Source organism: Prosopis cineraria, unplaced genomic scaffold (genome assembly GCF_029017545.1).
Source record: "Prosopis cineraria cultivar Desert tree isolate PC_DT_omini unplaced genomic scaffold, ASM2901754v1 PC1, whole genome shotgun sequence".
Lineage (NCBI taxonomy): Eukaryota > Viridiplantae > Streptophyta > Magnoliopsida > Fabales > Fabaceae > Prosopis > Prosopis cineraria.
Genome location: NW_026555332.1, coordinates 59,259,866 through 59,275,954, shown reverse-complemented (window position 1 = coordinate 59,275,954; position 16,089 = coordinate 59,259,866). Strand labels below are relative to the sequence as shown.

Here is a 16,089-nt window from a genome sequence, read left to right as displayed (position 1 = left end):
TTATGGATAACAAAATTAGGATTACTTTATTTTTAGACTTGATAACAAACTCGGCAACTTTTGTGGGGAAAAAAAAAAAAGAAAAAAACCTTTGCAACGTTTTTTTGTTTTTTGGAGCAAAAACTTTGCAACTATTAAAAAGCAGTAGGATGGTGTTTGAGGAATTGGGTTATAAGTTATAGCATATTGGGCTCTCCAACAATTTTGGTTGAGTTGATTGGAAAAAAAAAATAATTAGAAAAATGTCATTCAAAAACATTAAGACTTGGATACTGATTTTAAAATAATTTTATATGAAAAAAATTATAATACCGTTACTTCTTTTACTTAACAAGTAATAATTTATAAATTAACAAGTATATATTCATATTTAATAACAAATCATTCCTTAATTAATAAATTTAATAATATGAAAAAATTTAATTGTGAGAAAAGACAAATATATATCACAATAAATAATCATTTATCAATTACAAGCATTTATCTGCATTTGATAAGAAGCATTCGTTAATTGATAAGTTTAAAAATTTAAAAGAACTTAATTGTAGAAAGAAAAAAATATAAATCATATTTCAATAAGTAACCGTTCATTAATTAATAAATATTCATTTGCATTTAACAATAAGCAATTTACTAGTTAACAAATTTTTAAAAAGAAAGAGTTATAGTTTTCTTTATATTCAAAGTTATTTTTAAATCATTCATTTAAACTTGCAATGATATTTTAAAATTTTTTATCATTATTTGATATTAAATTATTTCTATAGTTGTTAAATCATATTTTTTTTAAAATAATTTTTGTTGAGATTCCAAATTTTTCGATACAATAAGGCCTGGTTTGATATAAATGATTATTTTAAATGTTTAGGTTACAGGAGAGTTTATTTCGATGAAATAGTCCATTATCTCATTTAAGGTAATGGCCATTCCATCACCGGAGCAGAGGAATGGCTCCCAGCTTCTCATTCCTTGAGAATGAACTTAAAAAAAAAAAAAAAAACACTAAACTAAACTATCATTGTTTACTAATTTTTTCAGATAAAATTACCCTTCAATTTTATTTTGCTCTTCCCCCTTCCTCCGCTCTTCTTCCAGTCTCTCCGTCGTCCTCCTTCAACGGCGTTCTTCTTCCATGAATTGTTGCTTACCTTCTTCCCCACTGCCGTCCAACCTTCTCTGTCGACCCTCGCCACCCGACTCCTCCTCGTCCTTAACCTCTTCATCTCCCAATTGACACCGCCAATCTCTTTTGTCACCAGTACCTCCATTGCCGTCATAGCTCCATTGTTGCTGGTAAAGCAACTTGTACCCGACCACGATCTTGCTATGGCGATGGACGGAGGCGCTCTCTCTCCCTTCGCGATTGCGGATCTATTCTTGGCTTCCCTTTGCTATCTTGTTACGGTGACAGGTGGCTTGAGTAGATCATCAAAAAATGGTTCGAGACGATGGGGGTTTGGTTTGTGGTGAGTTCAAGTCTAAGAAGGTTCTCACATGGGTTCAGATTTGCCTTCACTGTGCCTTCATCCTCCCGGTTTCTTATGCAACTGAAAGGACTTTTAGATTGAAGGATTTTTTTTCAGCGAAGGGGAAAAAAGCAATATGGTACTTTGCCATTGCAATCATACATATATAATAAAAAATTACATTTCATTCCACCATCATACCAACACGTTTTTTTAAACTCACTCCTATTTTCATTTATATTTCTTTTTTTTTTAACTGAAAGATGCAAGTATAAAATCAGAGTTTTAGACTTTAGAGTATTATAATTCATAGGAGGATCTCTCTTATCAACCACTATGTAATGGTGAGATTTATATTTCCATTTCTTTTCCTATTTCCTAGAAATGATTTCATTATACTAAACAGGGCTAAATCCATTGAAAATTGTACAGTCTTAAAATAAAATGTCCCAGCTTAGCAAATAAGATAAAGAGAAGAGATAACAACACACAAAAAAACCTTCAATTGACTTGTATTTGAATTTTAGATTTAAAATTTTGTAATTCAAATCTTATATTTAAAATTTATGGTTTAATGGTTTAAAATTTTTTAAATGAAAAAGAGAGATATTAACTGAAATTTAAAATAAAAACTAAAAATGATGAGTTTATTTATATTTTTTAATCAATAAAAAGTGAGAAAATGATACTAAAATTATAGATGCCTAAATTGTAGAAATGTGAAAAGGATGAGATATTTGAAATGATTATAATTTTCAAATGACTATGGTATAAAAACATTTAAAAGTACAAATCAATTATAATTTGAAGTTGATTTAGATTTAAATCAAATTTAAATTTATAAATGTTTGTATATTTAAATGAAGGATTCAATACAAATCCAAATCTAAATTGTTTAGATCTTTTTTAAATCTAAATCAATTTTAAATTATAATTTATTTGTAACTTTATATTTTAGTCATTTAAAATTTTAATTACTTCAAACTATTGCTCTCTTTGTATTTTTACTATTAATACTTTTACGACTCTCGTATTTTTTTTATATCTCTTGTTAATTAAAAAATATAAATAAACTTATTATTTTTCATTTTTATTTCAAATTTTACTTTATCTCTCTTCTTCATTTTAAGTTCTTTAAACTGTCCAAATAAATATTTTTAAATATATTGATTTTAAATGTAAGATTTAAAATACAAAATTTTAAATCTAAAATAAATATCTAAATTAATCAATTTAAACACAACCTAAATTCAATGTATAATGACACAGAGAAAGAAAGAGAGGAAGGAAAAAAAAACCACCACCATAACGTGAATTGATGCTTGTAACATACTAAGCCTTTTTACATTCATTCTAGTAATTCCTCTGCTACTAACATTTGAACTATTTTATGAAAAGCAAAAGTTATTAACTTTACACTTGGCTTACTAATAAAAAAGACTAGTTCTGCCCAAGAGTTTTCTTAAAATTATCTAGAAGCTGTTTAAAGTTTAAACTTTAAAGTAGCATATAAGGGGACGGTTTATTCAACACTGAAAAATAAGTAATTTTTATATGGCTCAAGAATTTTATAAAAAGAAAATTATTTTATAAAAATTTTATAAAAAGTAGGTATTATTTTATGTTTGATTGTCATAACAAAAAAAGTAACTATTAGTTGATTATTTTTAAAATTTATGATTTACTGTATTTCTTAATTTCTGTGTATAAAAATTATTTATTACCTAGTTATTTTAAAACGTTAATATATCTGTATATCCTGTATTTTTAAAACAAACTTCATAAAAAATTCATAAACTATGTTTTTTTTTTCAAAATTAAGTGATTCTTTTATTGAGAAAATTGAAACAAACGTGCCCGTAATCTACGAAGACAATTAGAAGTCTAATTTTTTTATCATGTGATTAGTTTACAAAAGTTGAAACAAATATAATAAAAAAGATATTGAGCCCGTTTAAATTTCAATTGGATATAATTAATTATAAAAATAATTAATTTATATGACTGATTTCAATTATAATTGATTATATTATAATGCAATCTGTTTGAATATTATTTTTTAAAAATTAATTTTGATAGAAGTAAATATTTGAATAATTTAGTCAAAATTAATTTTAGTTGTGCAAATTATCATAAAAGATATTACTTTTTAAAATTAAATTATTAATAAATTTGCTTCTAATATTGTTAAATTTTTTAAATTTTATTTAAGAAGTAAAATATATTATTTAAATTATATATTTGATTAATTATAAAAATTTAAATTAAATGTGTAATAACACTGGGATAAATATTGATAGTTTAGAGATGCTAACAAATAGTTAAGGCTTTAACGGTAAAATTGAGAATTGATAAGCAGCCTCTCTCCAACTTATTTCAAAACAACATTTTGCTTTAATAATGAATTATTTCAATTTTTGGTTGTCTGGCAAAATTTTATTGAAATCAATAAATAATCGATTAATTATTCAATCCAAACAAGCTGATTGAATGGAAGCAAAAAAGGTTAATGCAATGCTGATAGTTAATTAGCAAAATTTGGCAGGAAGCGTGCGGGGAAATAGCACGCTGTTCTGCCACGCTCCATGGTGGTTGATGCTCGGCCTCCATTTCCATTAAGCCTAAGATTTCATACATGAAATTAGAGTTAAAAGACCACTTCTTCTTTTTTTTTCATAGAAGACACCAACAATGGTGTGATATCTTTTTAAATAATTTTTTTACTAGCAAAATTGTGTTTTCAATATAGGCCCATGGTCTTTTACATCATCTACTAACATAAAATAATTGTAAAGCCTTCACACAATGACAGCAAAGCATTATAATCCATTTGTTAAAAGAGCCGTGAAGCTTTCCCACGATGACAATTAGGGCTGCACAAAAGATAAGACGGCACTAAACTTCATCCTAACCCAAAGCCTAGTCTCTTTCATGAAAAGGACTGGATTAAGCAACTAATAGTCCAGTCTTATCCAGTGGTAACTTGAAAATTAACAAGATCGGACTTGATCCATGGGATTGGGAGGCTGGTCCTGTCAGTTCAGTACTCACTTAGCTTTTTTTTTTCTCTTTTTATTATATGAGAGGTAATAATACATTTCAACATAATAAACTCAATTAAGATAGTAAAAACACTTATAATAATAATAAATTCATAATAATTTTTAATAATAAGAAAAAATATTTCTGTTATAGTCTAAATGATTTAAATGTATAACTTTAACGAAAACAGAACTCAAAAAAATTCAACAACACTATATTACAACAATAATTTAGAACCAAACTCAACAAATCTTCATACATCATTTTCTTAGCATCAATTATATTTCAAACATTTGCCAAAAATAATTTAATTATAATTATAGTAAAAAAATTAATAGGACTGAATTGGACCAGGTGGTTTGGATGCTTAGTCTCTTATCCAGTCTAACTCGAAGAAATAGTGTGATCTTTTTAATTTTTTTGGTCATGAAGAACCAGTGTCTATATAAACCGAATAGATTGAGACCATCTCGAGTTCGATTGAACCAAACAAGACTGGAAGATTTTTGCACAGCTCTAATGACAGCAACACATTATGATCCCTGTGTTACCATTTTGTTACTAAAATCAAGCCGATTCCTACCAATGCGGTTGCCACTCCCATCCCCTCTGGCCAAGTCAAATGGTAAAAATGAATTAGATTACCTTGTTGTCATCATGTATAATCCTCACAACTATTCTACATCAACGAACAATCAAGAAGATGATGGGTCCCCAACAAAAATGCAACCGTTCTCCTAAAAATTATTTAAGAGATATTGTTTAACCTTTTAGTACAGAATAACCAATGTTCATTAAAAAAGAAGAAGAAGAAGTTTAGGGAAAAGGATCTTTAACCTTTAAAATTAAGGGTCGGCTTGGGTATTCTCAACTTCACATTCAAAAAGCAAGATTTCACTTTCAAGATGCTGGAAGTTATCTGGATAAAATATTTTACAGGAAAGCATATCTTAAAAATATAGTTAAATAGTGACTGAAAGTGAATATGAGAAACGTACCTATTTAAAGCTTTTAAAAAGTAGATATGAAAAGTGAGATGTTATTTGATCATACTACTCCAAGTTTAATCTCTTATTTTTTATTTAAAAAATTATTAATTAATTAAAAATATAATCATTGTTTCAATAATAATAACTAGGTATAAATTTTTTTGCATTATAATTGAATAATTAATTATGCTAATTTATAGCATTATTGTATAATAAAAATTATAAATTTTTATCACAATTTTTAAAATTACAAATTAAAAATTACTAGAAATCAAGTTTTTAGTATTATAAATCAAATTTTATGTTATTTAAAATATTTGTCACATTTTTAAAATATTTTAAACATATTATATTTATATAATAAAAATTATAAATCATTAAAAATTAATATCCTTTTTTATAATTGTACATTTAAAAGCACGTTTTACTACTATAATTAAAATAACTTTTAGTATGCCAAATAAACTTTAAAAAAAATGTATTTAAACACAATTTCATTATAACGATTGACTTTCACTAAACTAATTTTTACCACATAAATTTTTATCAAATGAACTTTTAATAAATTAAAAACTAAACACATACTAAGATGTATATTGACCCAGTCAAATGTAAAAAATGAAGCATGCAGCATCATGCATCTTTTCCGTCAAGTGCGTCTAGTTATGAGACCTAGATTGTTAAGGTTTAAAAATGCTGTATTTTAAATAATTTTTTAATAAATAAATCATTTATCATCAATGTGAACTATTTATATTTAATTTAAACTTTCTATATTTAAAATTACTTTTTTGATAATTTTGAATAAAATACTCAAACCCATCTCTATTTTACCTTATTTACAAATTTCTCCCTTCTATTTTTGAAACATATAGGAATAATTACAAAACACAAACACTCCCTACATTTTTAACACTCTATTTCTATCCACTTAACTGTTATTGATTGTTAAATTATATATGTTGAACTAAAGTACTCCTTCTTTAAATATAAATACTATCTAGTAATATTTTTCACTTTTTATTTGTATTTTATTTTTTTTGTTGTATAAACATATTTATTTAGTAATATTTTCTAAAATTTCAATACATAAACTGGAAAAAGTAATAGTTTAAAGGTTTTGTTAAAAAAATTAATGAAATAATAGGATTTAATACAATAAATTACTCAGTACAATATATATTTTTTATTTTATTAATTTACCACAAAATTTAAATTGTTTATTTAAAAATTGATGCAATTATTTAAATTTTTAAAATTGGGAGAGAGAGAAAGTATACAATTAAATTATGAGGGTCAAATAATAATAATAATTTTAAATTTTTTAACATAAGTACAAATAAAAAATCATGTATTTTAGAATTTTTAATGGAATATTTTTAATAATGTTAACAATTAGACTAAAATATAGGTTTTAAAGTTGTATGTGAGGTCTCTATAATTTAAGTAAAATAGAAGAGATATCACTATATTTTATTCTATAATTTTTATAACATAAGTTATAAATAGTTATAAAAAAATTTATACATAGATCCTTTATAACAAACTTATTTATAAATGAGTTTCGCAACATTTAAAAATTATAATAAAGTTCCTTAAGAATTGGATATAATTTATAATCAAGGTGCAACGACAGTGTTGCCCCTATTAAACCAGTTTTCACTTACGACCATGACTTTAAAATTTTCAAGTAAAAAATCATAATCTATGAGTTACATTTATTGTTTCACAGTAGATATAATATGAATTTTCTACATAATAATATAATTAAATATACCTACTTAAGGCTATATGGTTTTTTAATTGGAATGTGAGGAAGGTAATTGAGCTCACTTGAGATTAACATATTTAGCCCATGGATTGTTCAAAGTCAGACTTGATTAATAAAGCTAAAGCTACTAATAATTAATTTGGCTTTCCCTTGCAACTATAATTTCATAATTTACAAATAAAGAATTGCAATTCACGAGCTAAATTTCTTACTTAACACTTGATATGACATAGGGCCTTTATAGAGTTAATTATGCCCACTCAATTATATAATTAGTTTAATTGTGATGTAAAATTTATTACTCGCCTTGAAATTATAACTTTAAGTGAGCATAATTAATTTGACAAAATTCCATGTTATACCAAGCCTTGAATGAAGAAGTTTGATTGGCAATTTACGAATTTTTGCTTGAAAATCATGAAGTTATAATTGTAAGCATAAGTCAAAGTGATTGGGACAGTGTTATCTTTGTACCTAATCCCAAATTATACTCGGGTCTTGTGAGACTTGGCCATTATTCTTGAATTTTATGGAATCTGTTTATAGACAAATTTTCTATATGGGACTTGTTCATAATTTTCTCATAATTTTAACAAGCGTATTAGTTAGATTGCACAAATAAAAGTCATGTTTTAAGGAGTAATTTATTTTTACGAGCACACTATGTAATATAAGTATATCTGTAATATTACTTCACTAAAACAACATCCAACTAAACATGTTATGACAGAAGGACTTTTGAAAATAGTTCTTGACATTTCAAAAGTGACAAACAAACAAGTTAAATCATGCTACATATAAAAAACAATATACTCTCTTGTTTTAATTATAAGACAGCTTTTGGAAGAATTTATTTTCACTTGATATAATATATTTAGTGAGATATCAATTATATTTTTATATAAATTTATTAACCATGAGAAAAAATGCAATTCAAATTTTAAAATATTTCATTTAAATATAAGTAAAATTAAAATTTCATTATATTTTTAAATAAAATTAATGAATTAACTATCTTTCATTAATTTACGGACCCACGTTTGACATAATGGAAGCAATTGCTCCCACAAACCAAAAAAAAGGTGGCCCCAAGTAATTTTAATTGCCTCCCCACAAAATTTCAATTCCCCCCTCATTTGAAAAACTGTTACTTGCCCCCTGTAAAATTGTATCCCACTAGAAAATTAACCATCTCAAATTATATAAACACACACACACAACCTTAAATATCAATAGTTTCAAAATTGAAAAGTAATAATTCAAAAAAACTTTGTTAATAAAATTTTTTCCACAACAATTTCTCAGACAAGCAATGTCTTCATTTTCTTATCATCATTTTCCCTCCACTTCCCTTATAAGGAAGAAGAGGGAAAATGATGATAAAAAAAAAATGGAGAGGCCACATGTGCAAAATTTCCCGCCATGCAAAAGAGGTATATAACTTTACATAAAGAGAGTCTTTTATGTTATTATAATGCAATACTTTATGCACTATTTTAATATTTAATTTTATTAACTCATATCATAAAGTTAATTTATATGTTTACAAATATTTTTTTTATAAAAATAAGAATATTTATTTTAAGTATAGATTATGTCCCTATTGATTCAATTTTTGGAGTTCATCACTACTTAATTTCAATAAAATAGTTAGAGATGCCTTATAATAAAGACTAGGAAGGGTATAAAATACATTTTAAGATTACAAATCATCAAAACAATAAAAAAATCATAGACTTTAGTTAGAGTCAAGAATCAATTGAGTTAATCAAAATATCCCTTTTCATGAGGATAAATTAGTTCATTGGTTGGAAAAAATCTCATGCCCCAAAAAATATAGACCAATTTTTTGAAAATTTAAGAGTGTAGCTGGTTTATATTGATATACAAGGAATTTATCATTGACATACAATGAGTTTATTGTTAAAAATTTAAAAATTTACAATAGGTTATTATTGATATATAACAATATATTATTGACAAATATAATAAAATAATCATAATATAAAATATAATAAACATTGAGTTATTTGCTTAATTTAGTTGTATAACATGGGTTATATTTGTAAAAGTTCATTTTCATGATGACATTAGAGGTTCTTCATTGGGCCATCATCTAGTTCTTTGTCTATTTTCAGCCTATCATTCTAATTTATATCATAAACTAGTATACATATCTTGAATTCAAGTTGATTACATTTTTTTTTTCACTCGTTCGATGGCCATTTTTATCCATAAACACTTCCTTTTGTTTTTGTTTTTCAAAATACAAGGAATTGGCAATATTTAATTAAAAAATGAAAAGCATTGGGGTTTTCCTTTTTTTTTTGAACATAGCATCAGGTAAAGAAACTATGATATTTTTTGTCCACATGCAAAAAATCCAAAAGCACGGAGAGTAAAAAGAAAAACAAACAAGGATATTGTTTTTTGCCAATGTTTTCCAATGCCACATTATCATGGGCGCTCGGGGAATCATTCCAAGTACCTGAGAGGATGGAAACATGCCCGAAACTCCTCCTGTTTGAGGCGTTGAACGATGTAAGAGAGGATAGCCTTTGATGGATCGGGTGGGAATGGGATGTGGTGTTGTCAGTTGTCACCCACTGGCCACTTGTGAGTGGCAATCTCAGAGAGAGAGAGAGAGAGAGAGAGAGAGAGCGCTATTCATATTTACTCGCTTTCCTCTTTCAATCATGTCCACCTCATCATATCCCTCCCCCTTTCCCTTCCCCACAGCCCATTAATCTCCTTATTATCCTTTAATCCCTTCCTTCCTATCGGGTCCGTCATGTCTCCCACCGTCCACGTCACCCACCCCTTCCGCATCCAACGCCTCTCCAGTCTCCCCCTTCCCCCTTCCCTTTTCCCATTTTCTTCGTCACCAAATAATTTCAGAAAAACCCGAAAATAATTAAAAAACAATTTTTGTTTCGGCCTCGTACTCTCGCTCCCTCCCTCCTCTCCCCCCTCCTCAAAATGGAACCCAATGAAAACCAGCTCAGCTCCTACTTCCACCACCAGCAACAGCAGGCCACCACCTCCGCCGCCGCCCCCGCCACCTCCTCCCCGACCAATGGCCTCTTGCCCAACACTGACGCCTCCCACATGGTCTTCCCTCATTCCGTGCCCTCCGCGGTCTCCTCTCAATTAGAACCCCCCAAGAGGAAGAGGGGCAGGCCCAGGAAGTACGGCACCCCCGAGCAAGCTCTAGCCGCCAAGAAGGCTGCCACCTCGTCCTCTCACCCTTTCAACAGGGATAAGAAGGGCCACGCTCTGGGCAGCCCCTCTGCTTCGTCTTCGTACACCGGCTCCTCCAAGAAATCCCAGTTCTCTTCTCTGGGTGGGTTCCTCTCCAAACTTTTCCCCCCTTCCCTTTGTACGGATTGCGAATCCTTGAATTCGGAGTTTTAGTGTGGATTCATTTTACTCTTGGTTAGGGCGCATTTAGGTTTTTCTTCCACTTGGCTGTTGCTCTGGCCTTTTGGGGTGTTTTTCTGCCTGCTTTTTTTTTTTGGTGGATTTTCAAAATTTCGGCCTCCTTGTTGTGTTGTGCTTGTATTGCATGGACTGTGACGCAACTTTGTTCAACACGATGTATATACCAGTGATATCATTCCGTTTATCACCTTTTCTTGTTTGCAAAGTAGGTTTCGGGTATTGGTCATTTCTGGATACTCTCCAACAAGTTTCTAATTCGTATTAAATGTGTCTAAAGTTCTGAAAAACGTTGGAAATCTGCGTCAGGCATCATGGATGCATCACAACAGTAAGAGTCAATTTCTTCAAAATCTGGCAGATATATCTAAAATATTAATCCCCTACCATTTCATCCTGAACTCATCTTTATGCGCAATCCTGCTTCTGGGGTGCTACCCGGCGTGTGCAAGTATTGCTGAGATGAGCGTGGATATGTGTACTGAACGGTGGAAGCTGAACCTAGGGAGTGCCGACTATATAGTTTCATCCCTGGGCTGCTTTATTAATTAATTGACAAATCAAACATGTGACCGTGTTTTCTACTTCTGATGGTTCGAACTCCATTATTATTCCATACTCTGACACTCACTTTTTTCCAAAGTGACATTGATTTATTCTATGAACTGGAGGGCACAAGTCTAAGATGTCTATGTTTCTAGTCATCCTAATAGTGTCACACCTTTCTTTTTGGATCAAGAACATAATATATATGTCGTCATATACTTACGCTTGTTATATTTTCTGTTGATTAATGCTTATTACTCCGTCTTTTGTTTTGTATTCCTCAATACCTCCTCGTGAAGGAAAAAGAAAAAGAAATGTTTTCCTGCTAATCAGCCAGTATCAAGTGAGTCATATAATATTAACTCAATGCTGCTGCTGCCAACTGATGCAGGTCAAGGCTTCACGCCACACGTCATTACTGTTGCTGCTGGTGAGGTACGTACGTATTCTTGACAGTCCTTTAATAGATCTTGCTAATTATAGTTGTTTATTTGACATGTAATACATGCAAGCTCTTATTATAGGAAGCATTGTACCTCAATTTATCGGTAAATAAATAAATATAGTAGAAGTTCCACATACTTTGGTTCGCTTATTTACAAAGCCATGTGTGCTTGAATCTTGCATAAAGTTTAAGTTTTGTTGAGTTTTGCCATACTAGAAGGCAATTAATGCTTCCATACTATTTGTTCATAGCCCAAAGAGAAAGTGGAAGTATTTTGCATTGTTATAATTTAATTTGATTCAGGTTTTCCTTAAAAAAATTATAACTCTTTGCTTGGATAGCATCCCTCTGCTATTGGATGTAATTCTTTTTAAGATAATTTGATAACTTAAAGAAATGAAATAATAGATTTTCCCCCCTTTTTGCTAACAAGTCGTGCGAAGGGAAACTTTTAAACATACTTTACAAGCTTTTGTTGCCATTGTATCTGAAAGTATGGTTCAGTTGTAGGGATGCTTGAGCCACGTCCAAAGGTTCATTTGGTCCTGATGACACTCATACCGTGCAATTTTTTATGCATTTAATCAATTTATAGAAGACTTTGCATCCTTCTACTTGGCTAATTGTGAATTTTCTTGGGGATATGAAGTGAGGGTTTCTCATAAAATCTAAAATATCAAGTGCAATAAAATTTTCTTACAGAGAAGGTGATGGATTTTATAATAAATAAGAAGTCTTGAAATTTTGTATAAATTCTAATGAGACGTAAAAAAAATGAGCAGAGGGAGTGTTTTGTGCTTGAAATAAATATGTTCCTCAGAACCTCTATTTGGTACATGTTTTACAGGTTCTCACAAAGATAACTCATGAGTTATATAGTATGCCATGCCCTATAAGTAAAAACCATCGGCTCCCTCTAGAATCTCTTGCATAAAGTGAAAATATTTCAGCTCAGTAAAATCCTATTGAAGTATTTATGACAAATATGATGCTTTTAGCCTTTATTTAGCTAAGCCTAAACTGTAATTTTCTCACATTTATTAGAATTGTAAAATCCAACATTCAACTTTTATACCATTTTTCTGGTATCTAATTGCTTCTGTTTGGTTCTATCTGAGTCAGATTTAGACCGCTGGCTTGTTTGCCACTAGCCATTACTCACTGGACACCTGGCATTTCATATAGATTTTTCTGTATTTCTGCAGCCTTGGTGGTTTTATGTATCTGGTCCTTCATAAGTCTATAGTATGCTCTTGTTAAGCTGGCAATTTTTACGCTATGGCTTGAGTGTAAGTGTAAGTGTCTCTAGTAAATGGGATGGTGCGTTGGGCTGTAGCTCTGCTGCAATTGAGCAATCATGTTTTTTATCTCTAGGTACACCTTGTGTCTTTGTGAAAGTGCAATAGGTTGCACCTCTGTAAGGCACCTACCATGGGTCCGGGCAAACCGGCAAAGGCACAAAAGGATGTGTCACATAGATCCAGCTAACATCCCAACAAGTGATCTCATTTGATCTGATAGAGTTGAAGTAATATTGATTATAATGCTTTGCATCTCTGCATATGAAACAGGTTATTTCACTGAAATAAACGATGCTGATGCATTTGTATTTTTTTGGAAGGCTGAGCTTTTCCTGTCAGATTTCACGTTCAGAATTGGTCTTGGATCTTTATTGTTCATGGCATTTTGATATATCATGAATGCTACCAGTCTAAACGAAGTTTAGCATTTTTTATGCATTTAATAGGATGTTGGGCAAAAAATTATGTTGTTCATGCAACAAAGTAGGCGTGAAATGTGCATCTTGTCTGCATCTGGTTCCATCTCTAATGCCTCTCTCCGTCAACCTGCAACCTCAGGAGGCAATATTGCATATGAGGTAAATTATTAATCACTCTTCTTTTAAAACATCTGGAGTGTTCAATTTGATCGCTTGTTCTTTAAATTATCTTCAAGAGGAAGTGAGACTATTTCAACCTTGGGTCTGCATCTAATCTTATGAGCATCAGATTAACTATGGCACTTGATAGATATTGAGTCTTATTTTATATCTGATTTTTCATTGTAATCAAATTCGTCCTTTATATATGTTTGAGTGAAAGTGAAAGGGCTTGAATAAAGGGTTTCAATTTCTATAGACATTTCTTGGGCTTCAGTCCAATGAATAATTCTGTTTTAGTTTCCTTCAGGAGCACAACTGCTCGCTCGAGCATTTACAAATAAATTTCATGTGATCTCAACATTTCAACTCTGTGGAAGCAAATATGTTTACTGAAAATAATCATTTCTCGTGTTGATCTGTTGCTTCTTTCTTTGAGTCTTGTGATTAGCACTTTAATTTGTTTGGAAAGTTTTTTCAGTTTTTGTGAGAGTGTGGACCTAATCTAATTCTCACAGTTGTAATGTTATGATTTTCTTTGACGTTAGGGTCGATTTGAGATTATTTCATTATCTGGTTCCTATGTCCGTACTGAACTTGGAGGGCGTACTGGTGGTCTTAGTGTGTGCTTATCAAGTACCGATGGTCAAATCATAGGTGGAGGAGTTGGTGGACCCCTAAAAGCTGCTGGTCCAGTTCAGGTAATAATAATTTTTAAAATATTTCTTACCAAAATTTTTTGTTAAAAAATAATAATAATAATAACAGGCGCCCCATATTGGTGACATAGTCCCTTTTCTTTTTCCCTATTTAATTCTGATTTCTGACATCATTTTTCTTGGGAGTTAGAAGACAGGCAAGTTCAGTTGGAGGAGGACGGGATAAAGTTTTTGGATTAAATACACTTAAGAAGAGAGAACTGAGAAGATGAAAAATAGAGGCATGGGAATAATTGATGTTTTGGGACATGTCCAAATATATTTCATCTTTTAGTGCTTCATCTCTCCTCTTTCCAGCCATACCAAACACCCCCATGTAAAAGTTATAGCAAGAAGTTTCCTGGAATTAATGATTGATTTGCGCGCAGGTGATTGTTGGTACATTTTTTCTGGATGCCAAGAAGGATGCCGGAGCTAGTGCTGGTGTAAAAGGTGATGCTTCTGGGAGCAAGGTGGCATCATTGGTTGGGGAGTCGGTATCAAGTTTAGGTTACCAGCCGGGCGTTGAATCTTCCAGCGGGAATCCAATTCGCAGAAATGATGATGATCATCATGCTGTTGGTGGGAGTCATTTCATGATTCAACAACGTGGTGTGCATGTGACGCCTTCCCAGCCCACAGAGTGGTGGGCTCGTCCTGATTCCAGAAATGCTGGCTTTGAACAAATGACAGGTATGAAATGCTAATTGCACCTTCACCGAACCCAAGCTTCAACTTCCCTTGTGGTTTTCTGGTGTGCAGGAAAAACAGGCCATGGGGGTCATCAGTCTCCAGAGAACGGAGATTATTTAACATGATTGATGAGAGATGATGGCTCTGGGGGTTTGGAAAGCACTCATCTATCCTCTGCTTTGGTACTTGTATTATATCTTTACTTGCCACAAGTCTCAACCCAAAGTGATGCTGTTTATAGCATGCGACGGCGCATTCCATTGAAGAAAGGGTCGTTGCTTTTGAAGATTATTACTCATCTGCTCATGCTGTAGCCTAAAGTCAGGGTTGTTTCCCTTCTTTTACTACCACAATAAATAAAGGTAGTAGCGACATGCGTATATCAGATTAGCTTCTGGGCTACAACTTGCTTCTATTTTCGTTGTGCATAGAATGCCATGCAGAGTTGTTTCCCCTTGACTTCTTGTTTCCCGTTTTTCTCTCCCTGAAATCCTTCTATTCCTTTTCCTTCTTCTTCTTCTTCTTTTGGTATTCTTGGTATTCTGGTATCGACCTAATGAGAAATGTATGATGCCCGTTAGACAATAGTGCATGAGAGAGCAAACTGGTAACGACTTGTCTAATTTATGGTAATCAATGGGATTTTATTATTTAACAATGAATATGTAAGCCAGTTTTTGACGTGGGCGCTCCCTCATTTTGCATGCGGAAAGGATTGAATATTCAATTATATGGTGATTGGAATCTAAAAAATAACGTCAAATAAATGTTTAAATATTATTTGTAAGAAATATTTATTGTCATTAAAACAAACAAACGCATTTAACTAATTAATCTTATCTATATACAAGTAGACATTCTTTTATGCTTCTTACGAGTTACTGAAATTAGTTGTATTATTTATAATTTCTTAATTTATATAGTGAGATTTATTCTATATTTAATTGTACATACGTATTGATATTTAGAAAATACGCCATAATCTTATTCTGCACATCAATTTTTTTTTTTTTTGGGTGAGAATCAAAGTTGAATAACTCATTTATTATGACAAGCTAAACTGATTCGTTAGTACTTTATCGAACTGCTTAGCATTCACATAGTATATTTTAAAAAATAACG

The 16,089-nt window shown here is 30.8% G+C and overlaps 1 protein-coding gene across 1 annotated transcript; it reads left to right on the top strand.

The window, feature by feature from the left end:
• Window positions 1–10,199: 10,199 nt before the first annotated feature.
• LOC129286851 (AT-hook motif nuclear-localized protein 14) lies at window positions 10,200–15,475 on the top strand. The gene is made up of 6 exons (XM_054922929.1): window positions 10,200–10,611; window positions 11,644–11,687; window positions 13,445–13,576; window positions 14,125–14,277; window positions 14,664–14,967; window positions 15,037–15,475. Exons 1-6 carry the CDS (start codon window positions 10,248–10,250, stop codon window positions 15,090–15,092), a joined length of 1,053 nt encoding a protein of 350 aa, XP_054778904.1. The 5' UTR covers window positions 10,200–10,247; the 3' UTR covers window positions 15,093–15,475.
• The last annotated feature ends 614 nt before the right edge of the window (window positions 15,476–16,089 follow it).

Excerpts from the sequence above, each read along its gene's own strand:
- LOC129286851 (XM_054922929.1), top strand. The coding sequence starts at position 10,248 with ATGGAACCCAATGAAAACCAGCTCAGCTCCTACTTCCACCACCAGCAA. Across the intron at positions 11,688-13,444 it reads TTACTGTTGCTGCTGGTGAG|GATGTTGGGCAAAAAATTAT; the intron begins GTACGTACGTAT and ends TGCATTTAATAG. Across the intron at positions 14,968-15,036 it reads TGGCTTTGAACAAATGACAG|GAAAAACAGGCCATGGGGGT; the intron begins GTATGAAATGCT and ends TCTGGTGTGCAG.